This window comes from Dipodomys merriami, unplaced genomic scaffold, assembly GCF_024711535.1.
Source record: "Dipodomys merriami isolate MVZ:Mamm:240054 unplaced genomic scaffold, mDipMer1.0.p SCAF_34, whole genome shotgun sequence".
Lineage (NCBI taxonomy): Eukaryota > Metazoa > Chordata > Mammalia > Rodentia > Heteromyidae > Dipodomys > Dipodomys merriami.
In genome coordinates, this window is record NW_027204937.1 from 16,299,304 (window position 1) to 16,326,325 (window position 27,022).

At 55.0% G+C, this 27,022-nt stretch overlaps 1 protein-coding gene across 1 annotated transcript; it reads right to left on the reverse strand.

The window, feature by feature from the left end:
* Positions 1-4,760: 4,760 nt before the first annotated feature.
* Positions 4,761-26,375, reverse strand: LOC138803282 (forkhead box protein O6). The gene is made up of 2 exons (XM_069987098.1): positions 25,507-26,375; positions 4,761-6,886 (listed from the first exon to the last, which is right to left on the reverse strand). Exons 1-2 carry the CDS (start codon positions 25,918-25,920, stop codon positions 5,624-5,626), a joined length of 1,677 nt encoding a protein of 558 aa, XP_069843199.1. The 5' UTR covers positions 25,921-26,375; the 3' UTR covers positions 4,761-5,623.
* Between the last annotated feature and the right edge of the window lie 647 nt (positions 26,376-27,022).

Sequence of the window (27,022 nt, forward strand, 5' to 3'; positions counted from 1 at the left end):
GAATCAAACCCAGGGCTTCATGTATGCTAGGCAAGCACTCTATCACTAAGCCACATTCCCAGCCCTATAGGTTACTTTCTAATGATGCTTTTGAAATTTTTTAAAAACAGAGATTTCAAAAGCTATAACCACCCAGTCATGTCTATATTCCTAGCTGCTTGGGAGGAAGAGATTGGGAAGATCAGGTTTTCAGGTGAGCTCAGGGAAAAACTGAGACCTGCATCTCAGCCATCTATGGTCCCAGTTACCTGGAAGGCAGAAATTGGGTGGAATGAAATACCCTAGCTGGGAAAGAACTAAATCAAAAAGGGCTAAGGGCATGCCTCATGCAGTAGAGAGTTTGTCCAAGAACAAAGCCCTGAGTTCAAACCTGAGTATTTAACAAAGTCACAGCAGCAACAATAGCATTGCAACATTCATGATTTAACATTTAGACTATCATTAGCACCACCAAAGTCAAAGTCCTCACCCCTTAGGCTATTGCTACCTCTTCATAAATGCCCCTGACATGGCTACAGAATCCAGCAGAAATGGCCTTACATTACCTCTATTCCCTTTCTGTCTCCAGCCCTATCCTGCTCTATGCTTATCTCAGGATCATATGACCCCAAACTTCCCCAGATCTATACCCCACCCCTGCTCCCAATAGCTCTGAGTGGGCCTAGCCTATCCTGCAGGAACTGTGGTGCATTTAGGCCCCCAGATCCTTGATGGAGCTGGCAGCCAGCAAGGGAAGTGGGGAGAGGCAGAGGGGTTAGTGCCCCCTCCTCAGGCCTGGCGCCCCACCCACCCAGCCGGCGGCCTGTCTGCCTTCCTGAGCTCATTAACTGCAGGTCACCGTTCAGCAGGAAAGACAAGGCGTGGGTTCTGCGGGCGTTCATTAGCCGTGAGAGGAACAGTGTGTGTGAAATTAGCAGTCACCTGAGGACCTCGATAATTTCATAATTAGGAGGCCTAATGGCTCCAGCTCTAGATGCCAAATGACTTAACCCCTCGCCTGCTGGGCCCCCCAACCCCCAGCCCAAAGCTGCAAGGGAGGGCTGAAAGAACCCCCTCTGCTCTAGCCTTGATCCCTAGAGCCAATCTAGTTCATTTCTGTCACCCCGGCATGCAGTACAAGAACTGAGCCAGATAAATGGGGTGATAAAGCAAAGCTGACAGTGAATGAATGAATGCATGAATGAATGAACAGGTGTCTGGATGGGAAAGGAGCTGCAGCTCCCTCACCCCAAGCAGGTGTTCAGGGAGGTACACTCCAAAAAGGAATGAGGAAAGGCTCTCCATCTGCATGAGTAGGTGGGTGGCTGAGCACATGCATGGGTGTGTGTGTGCTTGCATGCTGATATGCACATGCAAACATGAGGGCACACACGTGCATCTGGGATGTCAGCTTTTAAGAATCCTGTGTATGTCAATGTCCAAGCTGCCATCTGGGAACATGTTCTGCTGCCTCCTGTCTCTGGCAGAACCCAGGTGTCTCCCTCCATGCCAGCCTCTCCTGGCACCACCTGAATAATGATGTCCAGAATGTCTATACACGGGAGCTGGGAGGCGTTGTTGGCTGGGAAAGGGGTCCTATGGGGCTTGCTTTCAATCTGCATTTGCATAGCAAGTGCACTGTTTTTACTTAGATTGAATGGTTATTTGGGATTCTGGGCAACCTATGCTAATATGGGAGACTAAAGTCAACTCCTTAACTATTGGATGAGCTGGTTAGAACTGTCTCCAGTGATCCCTCTTTCCCAGCCAGTCCTCATCCCGTTCAGCTTTCCCACAATCCTGAAGAGGGAAAGGTTGAGGCAAAGGGGTAGGGTCCATATGGCTCTGGGCTGGAGCAGGCCTCCTCAAACTGGGCCACTTGGTTCTGAGCAAGCTTGGACACTGCTCCATCCCCCTGACTGTGGAGAAGCAGGGGGGGTGGGGGAGGAGGGGAGAAAAGGAGGGAAGAAGGGAGGGAGAAGAGATGAGAACAATGAAGAAATAGAGGGAGGGTTGGAGTGAAAGGATGGGGGATGGGAGAAGAATAAGAATTCTGAAGGAGGTGAGGGAGAAGGAAGGGGAGGAAGCAGGAGAGAGAAGGAAGAGGAGAGGAAAGAGGAGAGAGAGAAGGAAGGGGAGGGTAAGGAGGAGAGGCAGGGAGGCTGAGAGCATTATCAGCACTTAAAAAGCGAGCAGCTCAGTTCTTCTTTGGCACAAATAATGGCTTTTTATGAATAAATCATGTGTCAGACGCCTCCCAGGGAGTGGGCATGAAGGGGGGTGCGTCTGCTGGGCTCCAAGGCTGGCGGAGAAGGGCCAATGGCAGACCCCCAGCTGCAGGGGTGTTGTCCCCTTTCTCTGGATGGGGCCCAGCAGGACAGAAGCTGTCTGTGAAATTATCATTGGCCTAAGCCAGGCACAGCTCAAGCATGACTCTGAGGTAGGCTCCTTGCTCCCCTGTACATGAGCTGGGCTGGATCCCAGGGGCTGGAGTGTCCCTCTGCTCCCCTCCCCTCTGACAGACAGCAGAGCAGCCTGGAAGACGTTCCAGGCAGGGGAGTACCAGCCTGATGCACGGAGGGAGGGAGAGAGAGAGAGAGAGAGAGAGAGAGAGAGAGAGAGAGAGAGGAGGGGGGAGGGAGGGAGGGAGGGAGAAGCCAAGACAGGCAGGCACACCCAGAGAGCAATGAGCGCGAGGTGCACATGTGAGGAGCGGGAGGGCATTTGACACACATGTGGGCAGAGACTGGATTCACTTTCACACACACACACACACACACACACACACACACACATTCAGCCATGTGCACCCTTGACAAGAAGAGACCTCCACTATTCCTCACCCCCTCCAGCACACTAACACTTAACACACACACACACACACACACACACACACACACACACACACACAGGCCCACACAGACAGATGCATATGGCATGACATGGACACACACAGACCTTGCACATGTACACCAGAGGCCCACCCTCTAGCAGCTTAGGGTGGGGGCAGCTTTGCAGCCCATATGGAGCCCAGACTCAGCTGGACCATTTTAGAGTCTGGTTATTGGGTGGGACCGAGACATCGGTCCCAGGGAGGCCCTTCAGTCTCTATATGCTCCCTACCCATTCCCCCCATTCCCCCACGCCATCCACCAAAGATGTGCTAGCACCCACACTCCTTCTAAGCCTGAACCTGTGCAGATTCAACTTGCTTCCCTGCCTATGGTTACCTCCTCAGAGACCAGGACACTGTAGGAAAGCATTGGGGACATATAGTCAAGGGCAGGACCCTGGCTCTGCCCCTTGCTAATACAGCCTCAGACTCCAATCCTTTTTCTTCAACAAATATACAAGACAGGTACTACTGCTACCAAGAAAATGAGTCTCCTGGAGCTCCAAGACCCACCAGTCTTTTCACAGACCCTAACGACTTTCTGAATCCCAGTTTTCCTTCTCTTACCCCCTGCACCCCCTGCTCCTCCTCCTCTTCTTTTGCCTAAGGGTAAAGCAGACCTGGGTTCTTTGCTTATTGTATTCCGCAAGGCTGTACCCCAAGCCAGTCCAAGCACCGATAATCTTGCTCCTGTCTCTCCTCTCCCTCTCCAGTCCAGATGACTTCCTGTCTGACCTTGCTATCCAGGTGTCATCACCATCCTGCCACTTTATTGCCTAATGCCTGAAAATGTCATTCAAATGGACCTCTCTCCTCTCTCCCAGGCCCCAAAGATTTCCATTTGCCCAAAGCTCCACTTAGTGTTTCCCATTTTAGGGAACAGTCCTATCTGCTGCTGACACCTCTCCCCTTCATGTCCAATCCACAACCAAGTTGCAATGACTCCATCCATAATCTAAGTGAGCTTGTCCTTTTCCCTCTTCGCTGATGTGAGTCACCATCAGCACTTCAGCCTGGCCCAGCCTCTCTCCCACTGCTATCCCTTCTGGCCTGATGCCTCCCTGTCACCAGCTTTCCATCTCTGAGCCTCAGCCATACAACTGCTTTTGGTTCTGGAATCTACATACTTCTTGATTCTGGGACTTTGAATATGCCACATCCTCTGACTGAATCCCTCCCTTCCCAGTGCCAAATTATCCTTCAAGGCTTCACTGAGACAGCACCCCCCACTCCACCAGGTTCCTTCAGGGCTGAGATCCTACCCATGCTGCAATCTTGGTACAAGGACTGGCACTTAATAGGTGTTAACTTAATTCCTTGCAGGAATGGGTGCGTGCAGGACCTGGGCTGAGTATTACACAATTTTCCTCACTGTGGGGGCTACCGTGCTATAGTAAAAGACCAGCAAAACAAGGCTACCAAGGTTGAAATGTGCGCAAAGCCACAGATCTGGTAAAGGGAGGGAATAGTTCTAACAGAGGCTTTTCCAAAGGCTCCCCATCCCTCATCTTCCTAAGTTATTTTCCTTCTCTGACCTTGTTTCTGTACAATGGGAACAAAACCCATGCCATACAAAACCTAGATGAGACAGGTTCTCAGTAAATATCTATGCTCCTTCTTGCCAGACTCCCCAGGCTGGAAATTTCCTGCACTCACATGTTCACAGAAACAGGTGCAGGGCTCCACAAGGCACATCTCCAGCATAAGAAATTCAGCAGGCGCTTAACCAATGTGCTCTTCATCAGCTAATGCTGATACATACCCAGACACAAGGCCACAACAGCAGCAGGCACAGGACCCCCATCCTATACCCAATCACTTCAGATTATTCTCCACCTCCACCACCTCCTGCTAGCCCAACGCACGCGGGAAATATTTAAAACAATTTTATTCATGAAAATATGCTGTACAATGCACTCTACACGGCCTTGACACGGCACACACGCACACGCACACGCTGACGGCACGGCCACAGTACACTGCCTACTATACGCGCTGGGGAAGCCGCACCTACCGCCCGCCCCCAACTGGACACTTATAAATATGGGAGGGGCAGGGACTGGCAAGGAGAAGGGGTCATCAGATTAGGGAGTGGATCTGGAGCTGAGGCCTGCTGGAGAGGTTGTGACTAGTACTGGAGGTATGGGGACTGCAGAGTTGAATGACTGCGGGAGAGGGGCAGTTGGATGGGAGGAAGATGGGGAACTATGGGGTTGGGGGTGGTGGGAAGGTGGCTTAGGGCTGGAATAGGACTACTCAGGTGGATGGCCAGGTAGGTGTGAGTTTTACAGAGAGTGAGTTTTGCTGGCTTCTAGTGGTGAGCCTAAGACCAGTGAGGAAAGTGTCAGTTGAGAATCAGATGGGAGTTTGTGTTGGCCTGTTTGTCATGCCTCCACAGAACAAAACTGAAGATGTAGAGATGCCCCTGCCCCATCTTCTAGGTGGCTTCCCCATCCAGCATCCACACCAGGCGGCCCACCTTGTTCCTTTCCACTTCCCCCACACACCCTGGTTTGGGCCTCTTCTCCCAGGCTTCTGGCCCTGGGAGGAGGAAGGGGGTGAGGAATGGTGGGGGTTCCCAGCAGCTCACTCCCAATTCCCTCTGCCATCAACTTTTGAAGGAGGTCTCTAGCTGGCTGAAGCTACCCGATTCCTCCGGCGCAGCTGGATAGGGGGTGGGGACCTAGGGATCAGGACGGGAAGACAGAGGTCCCTTGGGCAGGGGACCAGGCTACCCAGGAGCGGAGGCCCTCAGCCCGGCACCCAGCTCTGGTTAGGGGGCGGGGCCCCGGCCAGGCCGGGGGGAGGTGGAGGCAGGGCTGAATCAAAGTTGAAGTCCATTTCGTCGCTGTCCATGAAGTCGTTGAGGATGATGGACTCGACGTCACACTCAAGGCTCCCACTGAACATGTCGAGGTCCAGGTCTGCGGGGAAGCGGTCCGGAGCGGCTCCCAGTGGTCCTGCGGCTGCGGCCGCATAAGGCCCGGGCAGCGCGTCCAGAAGGTGACCGCCGGGCGGGCCCCCGAAGGCTGCAGCGTGGCCGGGCGGTGCCAGGCCCGGAGCGCCCGCCTCGCCGGGCAGCGTCATAAGGCTGATGGGGTGGGCTAAGGCACTGCGCGAGGGCGCCGGCGGCGCGTACGGGGCCGCGCCCTTGCCGGGGTAAGCGGCAGCCGCACCCGCCAGCGCCAGCTCCCCGGGCGCCCCCAGCACGGGGCCGGGTCTCGGCGCGGGCGGCGGCGGCGGCAGCAGCGCGGGAAGCGCCCCCGGACGGAAGGGCGCGGCGGTGGGCACAAAGCTGGCCTGCTTGTTCTCCTGGATGGTCTGCATGGGCAGGCGGCGCAGCGCGCCCAGCGCCTGCGGCCCGAAGCCCCCGCCCCCGCCGTAGGCACCGCCCTTGCAGCTGCCAAAGTAGGCCGGCGTCCCGGCGCGGGCCCGGGGCCCGTAGACGTCCGGCGAGCCGTCCAGCAGGGCGTCGGGCAGCCCCGCGCCGCCGCCATGCAGGCCCAGCGGGCCTCCCAGCTCCGCCAGGCGCGGCAGCTCACCGGGACAGCGCGCGCCCAGCGCCGGCGACAGCGCGCTCGCAGGGCTCGGGTACATGAGCGGCGACGATGGCGCCAGGGCCTCCAGGGCCTCGTCGTCCTCTAACTCCGCCGCCTCCCCGAGCAGGGGTCTCCCGCCCCCGCGGAAATCGGCCCACGCCTCGTAGTCGTCGCTGGCGTGCGAGGCCGGGCTGGCGGCCCACTTGGCGGCGGCAGGCAGGGGCCCCGGGGCAGACGCGCCCGGGGGGCTGTCGTCCGGGCACCGATCGGGTACCTGCAGCTGCTTCTTCTTGCTCGCCTTGCCCTTGATGCGCAGGAACTTGGCCCCGTTGTCCATGGACACGGCCCTGCGCCGCGGGGTCTTGCCCGTCTTCCCGCCCTCAGGGTTCAGCATCCACCAGGAACTCTTGCCGGTGCCCTCGTTCTGCACGCGGATGAAACGCGTGTGCAGCGACAGGTTGTGCCGGATGGAGTTCTGTGGCCAGAGACAGGGGCACGGGTGGAGGAGGACGAGGTTGGGTAACGTGAGGGGAGGAGGAAACAAAACACAAAAACAGGAGAGAGAGAAAAGCCAGAAGGGGACGGGAAAGAAATAGGGAAGACAGAGGGAGGGAGTTGGGAGAAGAGGGGTTTGCAGGTGTAAGTACCAAGTTGGACAAATGTTGAATACCCATCCATCTTCTCCCACAAACCGCTTCCGCGCACTCCCACCCTACCCCACCCTGCCCTCAGGGCGGGGCTGGGGCTTTTGGCCCTCCTCCCCCCCCCAACCCCACTCCCTAGGGCCTCTGATCCTGCAGGGGAGCGGTGACAGGAGGCCACCGGACCACTCCTCCCCAATTCAGCCAAGCCCTTCGCAGGGCTAGCCAGGCTGCCACCCTGCCCTCCCCCCCCCCCCCAGCAGATTATGTAAGGGCTCATGCCGCCGCGGCTCATTTGTCCGCCCCCCTCCCTCCCCAGCCTGGCATGGCGCCAGGAGCCCGAAAACCCAGGGCTCCAGAAATCAATCTCGCGGTGACTGATTAAGCCCTGTTTAGAACTAATTGCTCTTTCGTGTGTGGGGAGAATAAATTACCTGCTTTAATTTCGTGTCTTTAAAATGCAACTGCAGGTAGAGAAGACTGTTAACCCTTTGCTGGGAGGGTCTGGCCAGGGAAAGGAGCTAGGTTGGGAGACCCCAAGGTGGGTATAGAGGTGAGACTATGGAGATTCACCTTTCTCTGAGCTCCTGCAAACTCCAAAGAGGCCTTGGATATTAAGAAGCCCTTCCAAGGGCCACCTCTGGCCATGGAGACCTTAGCCAGCTCCTACTGTGATGTCTAGCAAGCCCGGCTCTCCAGCCATCCTTTCCTACCCACTGGCACAGATCTGTCCTCAAAATGAAGCCTTTACAGTCCCTGCACACTCCCCATCTCCAGACAGGTAGACCTAGGCTCAGAGATGCCAAAGTATTTTGCCTAAGGCTCCACTTCCTTTTTTCGGGGGAGGGGGGGCGGAATGTGGGGTCCTTTGTGGGGCTTGAACTCTGGGCCTGAGCACTGTTCCTGAGCTCTTCAGCTCAAAGCTAGCTCTCTACCACTGGAGCCACAGCACCACTTCCCGTTTTCTGGTGGTTAACTGAAGAGAAGAATCTCACAGAATTTCCTGCCTAGGCTGGCTTTGAACCACAATCCTCAGATCTCAACCTCCTGAGTAACTAGGATTACAGGCATAAGCACTGGAGCCCGCCTTCCACATCTCTTTCTGCAGTTCCTAGGCACCTTCACCTTTGCCACCCTGCCTGTATCTTTATCTTAGTTCCTGCACTGCTTTGACTAGGCCTATTGTGGGGACAGAGGAACCTAGAGTTGAACTTGGGCTGGACCTCCCTCTCACCTGGTGGCCTTTACCTCCCTGCTTAGATATTTCTTTGCAAACAACATGGTTTGTCTATCAGAGGACTGGGCAGGATGCCCAGGTCTTTGGCCACCTACCTGTGTGACCATGGTTGTGTATCAGTCTCTGAGCTACTCTGAAAAAATGGGCTGGAGCTGTTAGCATTTTCTATGAGCAAACTGTAGTTCAGTGTTGGTGAGCACTCCAGGGGCTTGTAAACGGTTGTTGAGCCAGAAGACCTTACTTCCTAGGTCACTCCACAGGCCTCCTGTCACCATCTTCTTCTTAACATCATGCGTGAGGACAGCTGTCCTGAGCATCAACCACTAAGGGTGAGCTAGTATCACCCATTTAATCCACCAAACTCAGGCATGATGTAACTTGCCTACAGTCCCACAACTAAGCAGTGATGCCAGGCACCATCTAGTTTTGCCCAATCATGGATTTGCTCTTAAAGCTTCCAGTCTACCCAGACACACCCTAACTTCTCTCCTGCCTCCTCTCCACCCACCTCCAGAGGTCCTTCCTGCTTTCCAGGATACCTTCCACTGTTAACTAGCCCCAATTCCAAGTCCTGAGTCGACCCTCAAGGCACCTGGCTCACTGTCTCTGGCACTTGTGACTTGGAAGGCAACAGCTGGGACTTGCCAGCCTTGTCCTGCCTTAGCCTCTCTTGGGGCCCTGTGAGGAGGGAAGCTTGACCCCCAGGGAGTGATTCCCTCAGGTACATACCCCCTTCCCGTTCCACCCCTGCACCTGGCTCCCCAGCCCCTCCCCACACCTGTGCTCAGGTCCTCTGAGGCCTCAGGTCTCTTCCCCCACAGGACTCTCTGGATTTCCAGAGGCTCCACCTCCCACCTCTCCAGTCCACCAGCTGGAGGTCCTTCAGGTCACACCTCTTTGTTAGTGTTACTATGTGCCAGCTTGGCCTAGAGTGCTTTTGGGGAGGAGAAAGGATGCTATAGCAGGTACCAGCACTTAATCAACACTAGCCTATTCATCCCTGGGCACTCTAGTTATCTCATGTAATCATTATGTCAGACTCTAGAGAGTCAGGGATTGGGATCTCTAGCTCAAGATGAGGAGAGAGAGGCTCAGAGACTGAGTTGCCAAGATCACACAGCTTGTTGGGCACCAAGCCAAGTACTGATTTCAGGTTAATTTTATGCTGAATTTAAAGGATGTTACATTCTGTCAGAGGGAAGGGAAGAGTGTCAGTGAATTCCCAGAGATTTTTGGAAGTCAGAATTCATGTTTTCTTCAAACTTTTCTTGTACAATATTGCTAGAAGCCAGTAGGGTAAGATGACTGGGGACAACATTGCAAGATTAACATTTCTAAGTCCTAGTGCTTGCTTCCTTCTTTAGAATTCAAGGAAATTTTGCATGCACTTCATAATATACCTACTTTGTTTGACAAATACATTTTTAAAGAAGTTTCATATTACTCCAGATATGCTTTCAGGTCCATGAAAGTTTGCTTTCTCCTCCCCTGCTCCCCTAACCCAATCAGGTGCCTGAGAACTCAACCCCCAGCCTGACACCTTGGCTTGTTCAACTCAGGAAAAAGAAAAGACTTGCCCAAGGTGGCCCCAGGAACTGTGACACAGAAAGGATGTGAGCCCAGGCCTTGGGGGAGGGGGGGAGGGAGGAAAGGGCCCCAGCAAGGTCCTCTTTCTACTCCACCAAACCTGACCTTAGAGCACATCCTTCCTCCCTCCTCTTCAGCACTCAGCTGTTCTCCCCAGAAAGTGATGACATGGGCCAGGTATACTCCAGGAACCTTTTCAGTTTGACACTGAAAATTCTTACATCATCCAGTCTAGAGGTTCGCCCTCCCCTCTCTCCCTCTCTCCCTCTCCCTCTCCCTCTCTCTCTCTCTCTCTCTCTCTCTCTCTCTCTCTCTCTCTCTCTCTCTCTCTCTCTCTCTCTCTCAGCTGAAGTGTTACACATTTAAGCCCCTGAGGTGTAAATAGAAATACGCGGGGTCCAGCCTTTTCAGCACTCTCCCTTTCAAAAACCATGGACTTGGGCAGGAACAGATTGTGCAGGCCATTTAGATGAAGTAGGTTGACAAGCCTTGCCCAGGGTCTTGCAGGATGAAGGGAGGTGGCTCAGAGCTGAGTGAGGAGCAAGGCCTCCCAGCTCCTCAGCTGGGCTCTATACCAGGCATCACCAGGGCTGTGCCCCCTGAGATAAGTGCGGGCTATGCAGCCCAGCCACCTGGTACTAATCAGAGCTCCTTACCAGGCTCCAATGGCAAGCACTAATCACAACTCTCACTTAGCCACAAGGCCTCCTGGGAGGCCAGAGGCCATGGAGGAGGTAAGGGAGGTAGAGGAGGGAGACACCTCCTCTGCCAGGCAGCAGTAACCAGGCTCCCTCTTAGAGTCACCTAGCAACCCACCACCACAGCCACAGCCCTGGCATGCCCAAGCTCCCCTGGTGCCCAGACCTGGGCTTGGCTTCTGGAGCCTCCCAGACCTACACCAAGGCCTGGTGCATGCTCCTTTAGGAGATAGGAACTCTCTAGTGAGGCTCCAGGGAGACCTCTGGGGGCAGAGGAAAAGGACAGTGATTCCATCTCATGCCCACCCCATTCTCCTTTAGAATCTGGGCAGGAAGAATAGCCTTCACTCCTCAGGACCCACCCCCCAGGGAGAGAAGGCTGGCAAGGCAGACACAGGGCAAAGTGCATAGGCTCTGGTATTGGATCTGGATGCCAGTTTCTGCCCCAACACTCACAGTGTGCCCTGGGGCAAGGTACTCAAAAGCTCCAGGTCCTCCATAGACCTTCTACCCTCACTTTCTACAGCCACATAGCAGAGCCAACCTGGGTCTTTAAAAACCTGGGATCAAAAAAGAAAAAACAAAACAAAACAAACCTGGGATCTCATCCAATCCTCACCAGATCCCAGATGAATGAAGGCCCTGTCATGGCCCACAGACCCTCCAAGATCTGTCAGACATTCTTCCTGCTTCTTCTTGTCCCTCCAACTTGCAAAGTAGGACCCCTTCCCTCAAATGCCCACAGAGACTTCCTCTCTTTGTTCAAACAGGTCTTTTTTTTTTTTTTTTTTTTTTTGGTCCTGTCGTGGGGCCTGATCTCTGGGCCTGGGCACTGTCCCTCAGCTCTTCAGCTCAAGGCTTGCGTTCTACCACTTGAGCCACAGCACCACTTCCGGCTTTTTTCTTTTTGCTTATGTGGTGCTGAAGAATCGAACCCAGGGCCTCATGCAGGCAAGACAAGCGCTCTACCACTGAGCCACCTTCCCAGCCCACAAACGGGAATTTTTGCAATAAGGCCCATCCTAGCCACTCTTTAAAAAAAAAAAAAAAAAAAAGTTTCTCTTCCCTGACATTTCTGGACCACTCCCTTAGAAAATGATCACTTTCTAAATTAATACAGGTTGAATATTTCTAACCCCCAAACCCAAAATGTGATGTGCCTCCAAATCTGAATCTTTCTGAGTTTCATGGTAGTAAGTTTTGGATGCTCAACTGGTGAGGTCTATACAAATATTCCAAAGTTCTAGACTCTGAAACACTTCTAGCCCAAGCATTTCAGATAAGGGCTACAACCTATGTACTACTTATTGTCTGCTTTAGCCATTTTCTGACTGTCATATGAAAAATAACTCTCATGAGGATAATGACTTTACCTAATTTTTTTTTTTACTGTTTTGGCACAATAAAAAAATGTTTGGCACATCTGAGGCACTTAAGCATTGATGAAATAAATGGAGTAATACTATGTTGTAAGGGGAATTAAATGAGATGGCCTTAGCCAACACACAACAGCAGCTTTTCCAAACTAGGTTGAGAGCATATGACAGGGTGAGAAGCAAGCAGGGTAGTGGAAAGTTGGCTCGACATGATGCTAAGAAGGAACTAAAGAAGGGGGAAGGATTTCTGGGACAGCTGAACTGGGGCTTGGTAGGGTGCACAAACCATTACCTGCTCCAGACCTCCATCTGCTCCACCGATGGACCCGGGATTGTTCACACCATGGTCTCTCACCACTCATACACCTAGGTCAGGTGACACTCCGGGCACCCCTGTGGGGCAGAATAACCTTGACCTTGCTGATAGTGCCTCCCTCATGGACAGGATCTGATCCATCTGATAGCAGAAACTCATCTATCCAGCAGGACACCCTCATCTATTCCCAGGACACCTTTCGCCCACGAGCAGTAATGCATTCATCTGACAGCACAACCCCATTTATCCAGCACACCAGTCCCATTTATCCAGCAAGTACAACCTCATTTGCTAACAGCACTCCATTCACCTGACGGGCCCCCTCATTTATCCAGCAGGACACCCTCATTTATCGTCCAAGTCGGACACGCTCCTTCCTCCTGTGGTGTGGCTGTGTTCTCTGATGGTGCGACCTGACTGATCCAGCAGGATGTCATCCCCTGACAGTACAACCTCATTTATCTAATAATGCTGCCTCACCTTGCCTCCAAGTACCACCTCATTCCCTGACAGTACAACCTCGTTTATCTTCCAGTACAACCTCATTTCTCCTCCCAGCACAGCTTCATTCCCCGACAGCTCAACCTCATCCAATCTCACTTCACCAGCCAGGGACCTGCCAGGCCTGTGAGGCAGGAGTTAGGGGGCGGGGTGGTGGGAAGTTCCACCATTTGCTGTCCCCTGCCTACAGGGAGCTCCTCGGTTCTACAACTGTGTCCAGTCTTCCCAGGCCCAGAAGGGCCCATGGACTTGTGTTCTAGACAGTCTGGCCTAGCCACAGCCCACTATTGCCTTTCTTCCTGTTTTGCCCCCACTACGATTAAGAAAAGTCCATAGGAAGCAGGGTCTGGTGGCTCACACCTGTAATTCTAGATATTCAGGAGGCTGAGATCTGAGGATTGTGGTTCAAAGCCAGCCAGGCAGGAAAGTCTATGAAACTTTTTTTTTTTAATCTCCAATTAACCACCAGACAACCAGCACTTTGAGCCATGGCTTAAAGTGGTGAGCAGTAGCCTTGAGCAAAACAGCTCAGGGACAGCACTCAGGTCCTGAGTTGAAACCCACAATCACAACAACAACAAAAGCCTAGAGGACAACTTTGGGGTCATGATCTACCATGTTCTCTGTGCCCTCTTCCAGTGCTCTGATTCTGGGCAGGGGGTGCTGGGAAAGGTTACTCTTTCTAGGGGGGTATAAACACTGGTGTGCTGGTAAATATTTAACCACCAGCTCTCCACAAGGGAAAATCCCCAGATTGGATTTGTAGCTTTTGCTGCTCTCTGTGGTGTGGATACTCGCATCGTAGTCCATGTGAAGCTGCCAGCATGATGTCACCAAGTGCAGAACTAGGAAGAAGCATGCACGATAAATCTCAGGAGTCAGTGTGAGCCAGCTCTAGCACACCACCAGTGTATGCTTCCAGTTCTGAGACAGGAGAAAGGCGCCACCTGCCACATGCCAGGCGTAGGCGAGCCTTTTATCCTACAAGTATGCTGTGACTAGGGTCGGCTGTTCTACAATGGGGGAAACTGAGGCTCCAGTGGGTTAAATCACTCCTCATACCCTAAAGCTGGCCAGTTATAAAGCCAACTTGAAGGCTTGTTGACTCCAAAGTCATTTCTCTTCCAAACCCTCCCCCATTGGTGGCAGGGGGCACTCCACTTTGCTGCCCACCCTGGGCACCATCTCTACTTTGGCTCTCAAATCTAAGCTCTCCTGGTTTTCATCAGAGACAGAAGATGCAAACCTTGTGTTTCCCACTTCCACTGACTCTGTGCTACCTTCTGGCCTCTGTTGAGGCTGGGGGAATCCCCAGATTCCCAGAATTCAGTCCTGAGTCCCCCCAAGATTGGATGTGGAGGCCTCTCCAGGGTAAGTTCTCTTTTTAATAGAGTCTCAGTTCAGTCCCTCCTTTAGGAGATTAACCCTGCTTGTCTGATGGGGATAATGACCCAGTACTTCTTCAGAGTAGAGATCCTGTGGGACTCTGACCCCTCCAGGACTCCTCCCCTCCTCTCCTTTCCTGTATGAAAAAAGGGCAAGGGCAAGGGGTGGTACCCCAACTTCATTCTTGTGACATTGAGCCTCCATAGCAACAACTCCAATAGCCACAGGGAGACTCACATATCACAATTCCCATCCCTCCCTGTCTCAGAGCCCCAGAGCATCCCTCATTCTGGTCCCTGCTCCTCATTCCATGCTGCCCCAGGAACATGTATCTGTGTCTGACTCCCTGTGGTGCAGCTGAGGTGTATAATCTAGGAGGGCTTCCTGTAAGAAAGGGTAATAAGGATGGCCTGAAGGAGGTTTCTTGAGTACTAGGATCTGCAGTGGAGGAGGTGTAAAAGGGCAGTTGAGCCAGGCACCGGTGGCTCATACCTGTAATCCTAGCTACTCAGGAGGCTGAGATCTGAAGATCTCAGTTCAAAGCCAGCCCGGGCAGGAAAGATCGTGAGACTCTTTTTTTTTTTTTTTTTTTTTGGGTCCGGTCGTGGGGCCTGAACTCTGGGCCTGGGTGCTGTCCCTCAGCTCTTCAGCTCAAGGCTAGCGCTCTACCACTTGAGTCACAGCGCCACTTCCGTCTTTTTTCTTTTTGCTTATGTGGTGCTGAGGAATCGAACCCAGGGCCTCAGGCATGCAAGGCAAGTGCTCTAACACTTAGCTACCTTCCCAACCCAGCCGTGAGACTCTTATCTCCAATAAATCACTCAGAAAACCGGAAGTGGTACTGTGGCTCAAGTGGTAGAGCGCTAGCTTTGAGCTGAAGAGCTGAGGGACAGCGCCCAGGCCCAGAGTTCAAGCCCCACGACCCACCAAAAAAAAAAAAAAGGCAGCTGGGAGCACAGGCAGATGCCAAGTACTGTGCTCAAGATCAACATGGGTATAAGTGGCCAGCCAGGGTCTTGGAGAAACCATATGTTGAAGCAAGGCATGAGAAGTCAGGCTGTGGTAACCCCTTCTTCTTCTGGGAGAGGCGAGTTCATGCTATCAGCTCCAGCAGCTAAGAAACCAGCAACAGAAGTTCAAGTTCATCCCTGCTCTAAATCCCATGGCTTTTTCCTTGTTACCCCTGGACTTGGGTCCCACACCAGACAAACACTCAAGAGCCTTGTCCCTTTCTCTTGCTATGGCCAGCCTATGGCCTTTTCCTGATCCCCTCCTTAAGTCCAGAGGACTCTCTGTCCCACTCCAACCCCAACTATAGTGCTACTGAAGAGATCTTACTGAAGACTAGACTCTCCCTGTCTTGAGCCTGCTTCCCTATTTGACTCCTGAGGCCCTCAGAAGTCAGAAGGCAGGATTGAGCACTTGGGCCTGAGATTTCTTTGCAGGTTCAGCTCAGCAAACTTCAGGCCAGTGCTCCACATCGTGCCTACCCCTACCAGGGTCTTACCTGGGCCTCCTTCCTATCTTCTGCCTGTAGCTCTCAGCTCCTGTTATCTTTTCCCAACATTTTCTCATTCCTCAAGAGAATCCAGCAAGGTAGAAGGAAAGGACTACCTTTTTGCTACTGTTCACTTGTTTTTTTAAGACAAGGTCTCACTATGTAGGCTGACCTGGAACTCACGCTCTTTCTACCTCAGCCTCCTCAATACAGTGCATCACTATGCTAGGACTACCATTTATTGAACATTGCCATGTGCTGGATGCACAATTACTACCTTGCTCAGTCTCTGTGGCAACCCTATGAGATAATTTACTATTCCCATTTTATGATAAGAAACTAAAGTCTCATAGTCTAACGTAGGTGTAGGTGTAGGAACTCACATCCAGGGCCCCAACTCCTCTCCTTTGCCCGTAGGTGCCTCCAGGGAAGATTTGAGACCAAGCATCTCTAGAGTAGAGGAGGAGCAGAGGTTGTTACACTGTCTCAGCAACCCCTAACTGCAAAGCCTGGGGCTTCTCTAGCTGGAGCCCCTCCCTCACATAAGCAACACCTCCCTACTTCTCCACCCAGGCCCAGGGAGCAGCTGTGGTGACCTCACTCAGCCCTGCCCTGAGCCTGGCTCTGGGGAGGGCCTAGCAGCTGTGCCCCAGCCCTGCAGGCTGGCTCCTGGGGAGGGGGGGGAGGAGGAGTGGGCATAGCGCCAAGAGAACCATCTGCTCTCCCAGGGGCACGGCCACCCGCACAGGCACTGGCCTTGCCCCCAAGGGCTGCCCTTGGCCCTCTGTCCCTATGCCAAGGGGCTTCTGGAGCCCAGGGCAGCCCACCCAGACCGAGGCACCGGCCTCATTTGCCATCTGTCTTCTCCCAGAGCCTCAGAGGTCCTTCAGGACATGGAGCAGCCATGAATGTCCACTGAAAAATGAACAAGTGCTCAGGCGAGTGGCAGAGGCAGAGGCCAGGGGCAAGGGCTGGGTGTGCTGAGCGCTGCGGCCCCAGCACAGGTCTTGTTGGCTAGGAGCCCTTACTCCCCTCCTGGGGCCTCCATCTCCACACATCTGCTCAGCTGGCAGGTGCTGCTGGCAGAGGGCAAGCCCCTTCCCCCACTGCCCAGCTCAGGTTACAAGAGGCGGAGGTGGTGAGGCCAGCTGAGGACAGGGGAGGGGACAGTGGGGAGAAGGAGGAGGCCTCAGAGCTTCCCAGAGTGTTGGGGGGGAAGGGAAACTAGGAGCCAGAGAGGGAAAGGCTTTGCTCAAGGACACACAGCCTGCCAGGGAAGCAAAAAAGGAGCTAAAATCTTAGGGGCAACAATCCTAGATTCCAGGGTGACCTTGAACAAGTCACTTTATCTGGAAAAATAAGGAGCCTCAAACCCACTATTTGTCTCCCCAAGGCCATGAGGCAGAGCATTGGAGGTTTAAAAGCTTTGGGCCAGATTAAGGGCAGGCCATTTTGTCCTCTATCTTAGAGACTAGAAAGGTAGGTAGGTAGGGATAGAGGGGGACTTCTTTAATAATACACCTATAAGGCAGTGAGTCTCAGGGGAAGGTAAGGGAGCCCCCTCCACACAGCAGTTCCAGTCCTTTCTTAGAGCAAGGAAGGGCAGTAATAACATCTGCTAAGACTTCTTGGGGCCTTTATATTCATCTTCCTCTAATCTCTACAATGAAGCTAATGGAGTCCTATTACTATCCTATTTTTTCAGAGCAAGAAGGAGGCTCAATTGCCCAGCACCTCACAGAGGGTAAAAACTAGGTTCTGCCCATTCCCTTGGCCTCCCAGGATCCTAACCACAGGTTTCACCTAATTCCTAACAGTACCAAAGGGGGCTGCAGAGATATCAAGCTGGCATCTTGGACTCTTCCAGCCAGCCTCCACCCAGTCTCAGGCTTATCTTCCCTGCGCCTTAGGACCAGGACAAAATTGGGTGCCTCCCTACCCCCACCCCCAGTCTTCCTTTTCCCTTCCCCCACTCTCTCTACAGCACTCGCAGGTGATTTTTCTGCGTTATTTCGGTCTCCCCTATAGCCTAGAATGCCTCCTAAGCTTGCCACTCACTCATTTCTACAGCCTCCTCTCCTGCTGGGCTTCCCAAAGTCCTAAGGGTTTGACCTCCTTTGTCAGGTTCCCCTCCTCCACCTCTGAACACATATAGCTGATTACCTAACCCTGACAGCCTCAATCAGAATGTCCTCCGACCTCCCAGGTTTGACAAGCCCTCAAGGTCAAGGTTCAGTTCCCTTTGAGAAGCACTGCCCACCTTAGGTAACAGATCTGCAGATCAGGGGGGCATCGGGCTGGTCTGCTGCTACCCTGGGAACTGTGTGGGAAAGGCAGCCAGGAATGCAGGGCCATTCTCCAGGCTAGAAGCCTCAGGGCTAAACTGCAAGGGAGGAGAGATGATGATGGGGGGAGGGGAGAGCACTGGGCTAGAGTGGAGCTAACCCTGGGGAATCCCATTTCTGCATTCTTGATGGCATACTGTTAGAGCCTCTTTATTTTTTTCTCATTCTGAGTTTCCTCATCTGCAAATATGGATGGATAGTAACAATACCAGTGTCACAAGGTGGCTGTGAAATGAAAATGAAATGGAAAAATGTATGCGTTGGCACATGGTGAGTGGAATGCTAAGTTGGAACCGTTCAGAATAGCTAAGGTGACTAGAAAGGAATGGAGCTAGGGGCCAGGTCTGGAGTGTAACCCTAGGGCCCAGGACTGAATCAGGCTGTGCTAAGCTATGTGCACCCTGCCCCTATTTTCTCCCTGACTACCAGAAAGCCAGCAGGACAGGATAGGGACTGTGATCCTTAGTTTCTTCACCATGCCAGTCCCAGAGAGGCTGGCTGAGCATTTCCCCTTGCTCCTCTTGCAGCTGAGGCTGTCTATAGCAGAACAGTGGCCGTGGCTGTGGCTCCCTTCTTTCCACCCATGTCCTATACAGCATGACTCCTAAGATATGAGGCTGGGCATAGGTGCCGGAGCAGTAGCTCAATCCCTTTATATTCATCCTTCAAACCTTCCAATCCCTTTATAGTCATCCTTCCAAACACATGGATAGAATAGTGGGTCCCACTAGGGAAGCTGGCTTGGAGAAGAAACTGGTCTACTTTGGGACAAGTAGAGGGGAGCAGGCAGGAGGCCAGGAAGCTACCACCTCAGGCATCAATCCAGAATGATCCATTTCCGGACATACTTTTAAAAAAATACAGATTCCAGCTGGGCGCCGGTAGCTCACGCCTGTAATCCTAGCTACTCAGGAGGCTAAGATCTGAGGATCACAGTTCAAAGCCAGCCTGGGCAGGAAACTCTGTGAGACTCCTATCTCAAATAAACCACTAGAAAACTGGAAGTGGAAGTGGTGCTGTGGCTCAAGTGGTAGAGCACTCACCTTGAGCTGAAGAGCACAGGGAAAGCACCCAGGCCCAGAGCTCAAGCCCCATGACCATCCAAAAAAGCAAACAAACAGATTCCAGAACCCAAACTCTGAGTCTGACAGAAGGGATGAGATAGGCACTGGTAACTTGGGCTGCTTCAAAGTGATTCTGGTCACCAGCCAGGTAGAAATTGTTGAGATGTGTTCCAGTCCCTTGAAGATAGGTCTACAATCAAACTATCTAAGCACCCCAACTATTTTCTGCTAGGTGTCCCAAGGCAATAGCCACAGAGAACTGGTAACAAGGGCAGTGGGTGTAGATTAAGCACTCCAGTGTTGTCTGGGTATAAAGGTGGCAGTGCAGGGTGCCTGAGATCGGAGGGAGCAAGAAATGTGGATGGGTGGGGTGTAGACAGCAATACAAGAGGATCGAGGAGTTCAACAACAGCATGGTTTGGGCTTGGCTGGCCCTGGAGAGCTCTAGAGTGGAGCAGGGACTTAGGGTAGGAGGGCTAGCTGTGGTGCAGCATTGAGAGATGGAGAAGAATGGCAGAAGCAAACATGTCTGCATCTAAATCCAGGCTTTGCAACATCCCAGCTATGTCTCGATTTCCTCAACCAGAAAATGGGGCAATTAATGCATATCTGACAGGACCCAGAGATTATGTGTGGAGGGCCCAATTGACTGCCTAGCACCGTCTCTTACTCATTCCCCTTCCTACAAGAGGCATCCCTCTGAGACCAGAAAGGTTTCTCTTAGCAAAGAGGGAGGCCCATGGGGGAGGGATGTGGGAGGCCCCTCCCCTACACGCCACCTGGCCCCCCTCCCACCTCCACATATGGGTTGGGGGGTGGGGAGAGGCAGCAAACAGCCAAACCCTCCCAAACAGGAGTTGGTTTCCATGGTAACTAGGGTGCCAGGAAAAAAAGGGGGGGGGTGCTCCAAATCCAGCTGTCCCCCTGAGCACCATACCCAGGCCCAAGAGCCTGAGTTAATGCCCACCCAACACCCTGAACTCTCCATATGCCTGATCTGGGAGCCAGCTGGGATTGCCATGAATGTTCCTTGTTATGCTGGGAGAATAGTTGCCACTTGGGTATTGCCTTGGGCAGGGTGGGCCTCTTTAAGCAGAAGTTCCAAGTTTAAGACCATGCACACCTATACTGTCCATTAGAAAGCCCTCTCAATACTACATGCCTCGGTCCAAAGAATCCCTTACTCTCCTAGACCCAAAGGGTCAGAGACTGAGTTAAAGCCCTCTGGACACTCAGGAGGACACAGAACTGAAACAGGAGAGGACCTGGCTCCAGCTCATGCTCACACTCAATCAGGTTCCCCACAGGAGCTCTGTCCTCTCTCACCTGGATCTGACTCCAAGTGATCCCAAATAACACCAGGGACCAGAAGGATGTGCAGGGTCACAGTTCAGCAGTTCAGGAGGTTGAGCTGCCAGTCCCTTGGAAGTGTGTTAGAAGGGCGTGGGGGCAGCCAAAGTGGGCACCAGGTTATTCCACTACTTTCATCCTGGAGGAGGAGGGGTGAGCACCAGTCTAGGGGGAGAGGGGGGCCCAACCCACTTCCCAAGTGCCCAGCCCCGGGTGGGAGGCGGGCCTACAAACAGGAGTAGGGAGGGGTGGGTGGGTCAGTTCTGAGAGGTCAGGGAAGATGAGAAAGGGCTCCCTTTACAGCTGAAGCACCCCCATCCCAGAGGCTCACAGCCATTCATTTGGGCAGTTCACGAGCACCCCTTCCTCAGCCCTCTCAGATAGACCGGAGGCCCCACCCAAAGAGGGGAAGGCAGGCTGCAAGGAACAAGCTCCTCCCTCATTCAAAGTCCAAATCCAAGTCCTTCTCCCCCTCCCACACACCCCCTCCGGAGTCCACCCCAATGGCACAGGAAGCGCTGGAGTGTGAGGGTCTTCCACTTCGGAGGTCCGTGACCTCAGGGCGAGTCGTGTTCCCACCGGGAAGGGTGGCCCGGAGGATTTGATGGGACAGGCCCTCTGCCAAGGCCTCCCTGTTCCTCTACCTCCCTTCCCACAGCACCCACCAGGCTTGATGCTGAAGCCCTCAGGCCCTGCAGAGAGGGGACCCCCCGACTCGCAGAAAGTGGGGGCTGAGGGCGCTGAACTTTCGAACCCGCAAACCCCCCGCGCCGTTCATTACCTTAACGCGAGTTAAAAATAACCGTCTCATCTCTTTAAATTAGTCTGTCTGCAATTACCGCCTGGCACGGCGCTGCCCGCCATCGTCCCGCTGGAGCGGCGCCAGGTGGCAGGCGGGGCCCTCACCCTGTCTGTCGGTCTGTCTGCCTGCCTGCCTTCCAGCCCCCACCCCTCCCTCCGCCGCGCGTTTACCCTGGAGGCCCCCGGAGGCCCCTCTTGGAAAGCTCCCCAACTTGTGCGGGGGGCCGGCAGGGAGCAAGGAGTCCGCGGGGATCTGGGGACTGCGGAGGGGGCTGGGGGGGGGCACGCGGCGGGGGAGGGGCGCCGGGAGGCCCGGGAAGCCGGAAGGGCCCGCAGCGCGCCAGCGCTAGTGGGTGGGTGTGAGCAGGTGGCCGTGGGAGTCTGCCGGGCGTGCCAGCAACTGTGCCAGGAGCGGCTGGCACGGGCTCGTGCCCAGGAGGCGGGCAGCTGCCAGCCCCTCGCTCGTGCAGTGAGAGGGGGTGAGGACACCCCTAATCGGGGCTCACACCGCCTCCTCCCGCACCCCCACCAGCCCTTGGGGCTGGGGATCCCCGAGGACAAAGGAGGAGGAGGGAGCCCTGCTGGAGCAGGCTGCGAGGGGCGGGGGGGGGGGGGGTGATCTACACTCACAACCACTGTCTGTAGCAAGACCCTGCTCCTGTCTTTCCTTTCAGTTCCCTACCCCACCTGGAACCTAACCGGGTGAGGGCCAGGGTCAGATGGGGGGCTGGGAGGTGGGCACTGGCCTTCGGATCCCACCCTCAGCAATCAGGCTGCTCCAGCCTGCGGGAGAAGGGAAGTCCCCATCTATGGTGTTCTTCCCCTTGGGGAGAGGGGAAAGGAATGGGAAACGCCCAAACCTGGCCTGGTAGCTCTCAAAGGGGCTGGCAGCCAGGAAACACAAAAGGAGGCAGAACAACTCTAGAGGCCCTGGGTAGAAGCAGCAGTAAGACTAGGAGCAGCTTGGAGGGCTTCCTGGAGGAGTTGTAGGCCAAGGGAAAGTGAAGCTGGAGCATCTGAAGAGTGTGGAGGCTCTACCCAGATTTCTATACTCTTAGAACACAGGAGAGGTGTCTCCTGTCCAAACCCTGATCTAGGCCTGAGACCCTCCATCCCAAGAACATGACCAGCCCCTTTGGTGGGATTTCCAGAACAGCCTCTTTCCAGGTCTGGGTCTGATTCAGGTGTCCTCCTGCGGTTCGCCCTGCCTCCTCCAACCACTGTCCAAAACCCCACTGGACTACCTCTCTACATCACAGATGGGACCACAGGGCAAAGGTCTTCCCTATCCTACTAAATCCACCTTTCTGATGCCACTTCCCTGCCAGTCAGGAATCTCTAGATTCCAGCCTAGCATACCCATATCATTTTCTAAATCCAACATGCACACTTCTACCTCCTGCCTTTGGCTGTATAGCCAACAACCAAATTCTCCCCTAATCCAGAGATGGCCCAGATTAAGTACAGCCCTCCATTTGAAGACCCACCTGGTTCCCCAGGATATTTAACCTACCTTGGGGAGGGGGTAGCTCCCTAGAATATTTAACCCACCTTAGGAAGGGGGTGCTACTTCACCCCGCCCCAGTCTGTCTCAAAACAAAGGGCCTGGGTGAGAAAAAAGGCAGGACCAAGGTCTCCCCACCCTATGGAATGCAGGCTTTCACACACCCCAGGGAGTCAAGTGCAACACTTTTGTGGGGGAGGGGAAGAAGGAAGGACTAATGGGCCCTAGGCCTGTTACCACAGGTGTACTGCAGTTCCAGTCAACCTGAGATTATCAGGAGATGAGGCAGGAAGCTGCAGGATTGAGAGTGCAAGGAAGCCTCTTGGAGGTCTGGGGACACAGGACATGGGGCAAGTCCCCTCCAGTGCTTTACCAGGGCTTAACTTTACCAGGGCTTTACCAGAGCAGAACTCAAGCCCGAGGTTATTCTCTAATGCCCCAGCCCAGAACTGGAGCCTGGCATGGGAAAATCAGTGTGTCCCCAGCAGTATAGTGCAGTGGCAACCACATCCAAAGGGCAGCTGGGAGAGCTGGGCCTTTGTCCAGGGCCTGCTCTCTTCACTGAGATCTTCAGAAGAGTTCTATCACACTCCAAGGCCTCAGTCTCACAGTCTGAGAAATGAACTCGCCAAGAACACTCACACCACATTTTAGGATTTATATCTGCTTCTGCTGGAAAGTCTTAAGCATCCCCTTCCACACCATCAAGACCTTGTTCCAGAGGCTTGGTGGGACCTTGGAAGGTAAAACCCCTGGATTGGAGTTCAGCTTTCCCATCTTCTAAGTGTATGACTTCAGGCAGCTTACTCTTCCAGTCTGGACCTCAGAATCATCCTCTGTAACGGGACGTAGCAAATAAAACCCATCTGAGGGATTGCTGAGAGCATTAAGGTTATGTGAGAGGCCTGGCACAGAGCTTGGCCTTGAGATGCCCAAGGAACCACAGCAGTCTCTTGGATTCCAGCCTCAAGTCCCCCTTTCCCATCTTTCTTCACCTCTTTTCATCCACCTAGTCTGGCTGGAGCTCCACCTCCAGCATGAAGCCCTGGGGGGGCGGGGGGCGGGGAGGCTGCCCTGGTCCACAGCACTCTTCTCAGGGTTGCTGTGGCTCACTGCACTCTCCTCAACTCCACATCCTCTATACTATCCACACATGCCTCCACTCTCCCACACACTGATGGCTTTTTGATGCCAGGCTCTGTGCTGAGTGATGTGGCCACAGAATGACACCAATGCTGCCATTGTCTTCCAAAGGTGAGGGAGAGTGGGTGAGTGACTAATGTCCACTGCAGGTATTGGAGAGGGCCAGAGAAAGAGGAGTCCTAAGCCAAGTAACAAGGGCTAGGGAGGGCTTCCTGGAGGAGGAAGCATCCTTAGAGTGACACTAGGGTGGGTAGAGGAGCAGAGGAAGATAGGGTGCAAAGCCCAAGGGCAGGACACACTTAAGAGGAAGCTGTGTTTTGTTTTGGTTTTTTGGGGGGAGGGGAGGTGGATCCAAGGGGACAGGAAAGGAGATTGGGGAAGGAGACTCATGTCTACTCTAGTCTGTGTTCCTGCCCCATAGTGAGCCAGTGAAAGGCAGAAGAGCTGCCAGCACAAAACCTGAGAGTCCAAGTCAAGACACCCAGATCTCTACAATGCTGCTGTCTGTCCATAGGCCTCCCCTCCTCCACTGGCACACCCACTTCCTTGGACTCTGCAGCCACCACAGGGTGCAGGGGCAGCCTCTTCCTTGGAGATAGACATGCCTCTCCCATAGGGAGCCTGGCAGCTTACCTCCTAGGCACAAATCCCCCTCCAACCTCACCCCCCAAGGCACAGACTACCCCCATTTTCCAACAAAATGGAAAAGGAGATGGGTCAGGAGGCCACAATCCAGTCAAACCCCCATCCCTGTCTTCTTCCAAGATGCCCCAACCCCATGCTAAGGTCTCCCTGGGTTACCCCAGCCCCTCCCCCTCCCCCTAGATGTCTTTGGGCTCAAAAAGCCAAGAAGGTGGAAGACAGGTTGCCTAGGGTGGGAAGGGATCAATCTCCAGTGCTAAGCATCCCACCCTCCCACCAGCAGGGGTCATCACTGCTGTCCCCCACTGCTGGTCCAGGTAAGGGGTGATGAGAGCACCTGCCCCACAGAGAACTCACATCTCAGGTCACCTGTCACACTCCCCACCCCAGGCTGGTCTAGTGCCCCAGGGTGAAGGGAATGAACTGTGGACTCACGGCCTACAGCACTCATCACCCTGGGCCAGCTCCAGAAAGCACAGTGGAGAGATTTGGGAGGGAAAGCAACCAGTGGCCCCAAGTCATGACTACAGCTCTTAAAAAAAAGAAAATAGAAAAACGAAAAAGAAAAAAGGTATCCAGGTATAGTGAATAAAAGGAAGTAACACAAAGCAAACTCCAAGGAGCTTGGGGGTTCCTCAATGTCAGTGGCCTGGGCAGCATGGGTTCCTACCATCACGCACACGCGCGCGCACGCATGCACACACACACACACACACACACACACACACACACACACACCCAGGATGTGGTAGGGATATTCCCCAGGGACCCCTCAAAGCGGCCGTCCCTTGTCACCCTGCCAGACCTCCCACCCCGCATCCTTCCTGGCGAGGGAGCACGCACACAGCTGCTCCCAGCACGCCCTCGCCTGTCTGCCGGACGGCCCCACGCCCTGGGCGCACACTCCGTGACCCCTAGGGGTGGCCCAGAGCCCAGACGCACCTAGCAGCCCCCGAAAGCCCGAGACGGCGGCCCCTAGCCTCCCTCCCCAGCCGGACGCCCCCACCTTCCAGCCTGCCGAGCTGTTGCTGTCGCCTTTATCCTTGAAGTAGGGCACGTAGCGGACCATCCAGTCGTAGATCTGCGAGAGCGTGAGCCGCTTGTCCGGGGCGCTCTCGATGGCTTTGGTGATGAGGTCGGCGTAGGACAGGTTTCCCCACGCGTTCCGCCGGGAGCTCTTGGCTTTCCGCAGCGGTCCGACCTCCGCGCCCAGCGGCGGCGCTGGGGCCATCGAGGGGGCCGTCGCCCGGCGTTCCGGCCCGCAGTCTTCGGCGCCCTCGGCCACCCCAGCGCCCAGCGCTCCGTCCTCGTCGCCCACCAAGTCGGGCTGCGGCAGGGGCCAGGTACACGAGCGCGGCCGGCTCTGCGGCGCGAAGTCCGGGTCCACGTCCACCTGATGCGCTCGAAGCTTCGCAGCCATGGTCCCGCCCGGCTCGGGCGAGGAGGGGAGGGAGACTCCGAGGAGGGTGGGCGGGCGGCTCCGGGATCTGCGCGCCCCGGGGAGGCCCACGGGAGGGGTCCCTGGCGGCGCCGGCTCAACCGCGGGGCGCCATGAGCCGGGGCGCTAAGGCCAGGGGCTGGACGCGCCGGGGAGCACGGAGAGAGCGAAAGAACCCGGCAGTGAGGGGGCGGCGGCCCGGGAACCCAGCGGGTGCACACCTCGCCCAGCCTGGCTTCTAGCACCTGCCGCCTGCCTGCGCCTGCAGCCACCACCGCCACCGCCGCTGCCGCCGCTCCCCGGGCGCCGGTCCCGCGTGCGGGCCCTGCTCTCCCGGGACGAGGCCGGATTGCACCATGCCGGAGCCCGAGCCCGTGCGGGAGCCCGCGCCGCCGCCGCCGCCGCCGCCGCCCGGTGAATGCCGCCGCCGCTTCGGCTCCAGCGCCAGCTCCCGCGCCTGCCGCGCTCAGCGCCGGCTGCACCTCGGGATGGGCGGGGGACTGGGAGGGGGGCGGGCCCGGCGCGGGAGGGGGCGGGGCGAGCTCGCCCCGGGCCGCGGAATCCTCGGTCGGCCGACAGCTTAGACAGCAAACGGGTACGAGGGCGCGGAGCTCCCAGCTCCGGGCGACCCTGCCTAAGCCCCTGTGCGCCACAGCGCCGCCTACTGAGCGGGGGAGAAGAGGCGGGCGCGACCCCGCCTCCGTCCCGGCTCTCGGGGAGGGGGTTATGTGGAGGCGGATCCCAAGTCCTCCCATTGGTCCGCTTCAGGAGCGTTCCACCCACTGGCTCGAAAGGATCCCTCCCAGAAGCGCGTCAGCAGGTTATTGTTACAACCCGGGGTTTCCCGGGGCAACGGGAATGGGGCGGGACTCAGAGCACCGGTCCCGCCTTCTGTCTCCTCCCGGAGGAATGCCCCGCCCTCTGCTTCTAGACCCCTGACGTTTCCAAGTCGTCTTTCTAACAACCTGACCAAGATGAGCTGACACTCCTCTCTCCTTTGTGGCCCGGACTGGTCTAGGAAAAAGGAATGATCTGAGAATATCTGGGTTCTGAGCCAATCTTTGCCATAATCCTGACTTCTCCA

Excerpts from the sequence above, each read along its gene's own strand:
- LOC138803282 (XM_069987098.1), bottom strand. The coding sequence starts at position 25,920 with ATGGCTGCGAAGCTTCGAGCGCATCAGGTGGACGTGGACCCGGACTTC. Across the intron at positions 6,887-25,506 it reads ACAGCTCGGCAGGCTGGAAG|AACTCCATCCGGCACAACCT; the intron begins GTGGGGGCGTCC and ends CTCTGGCCACAG.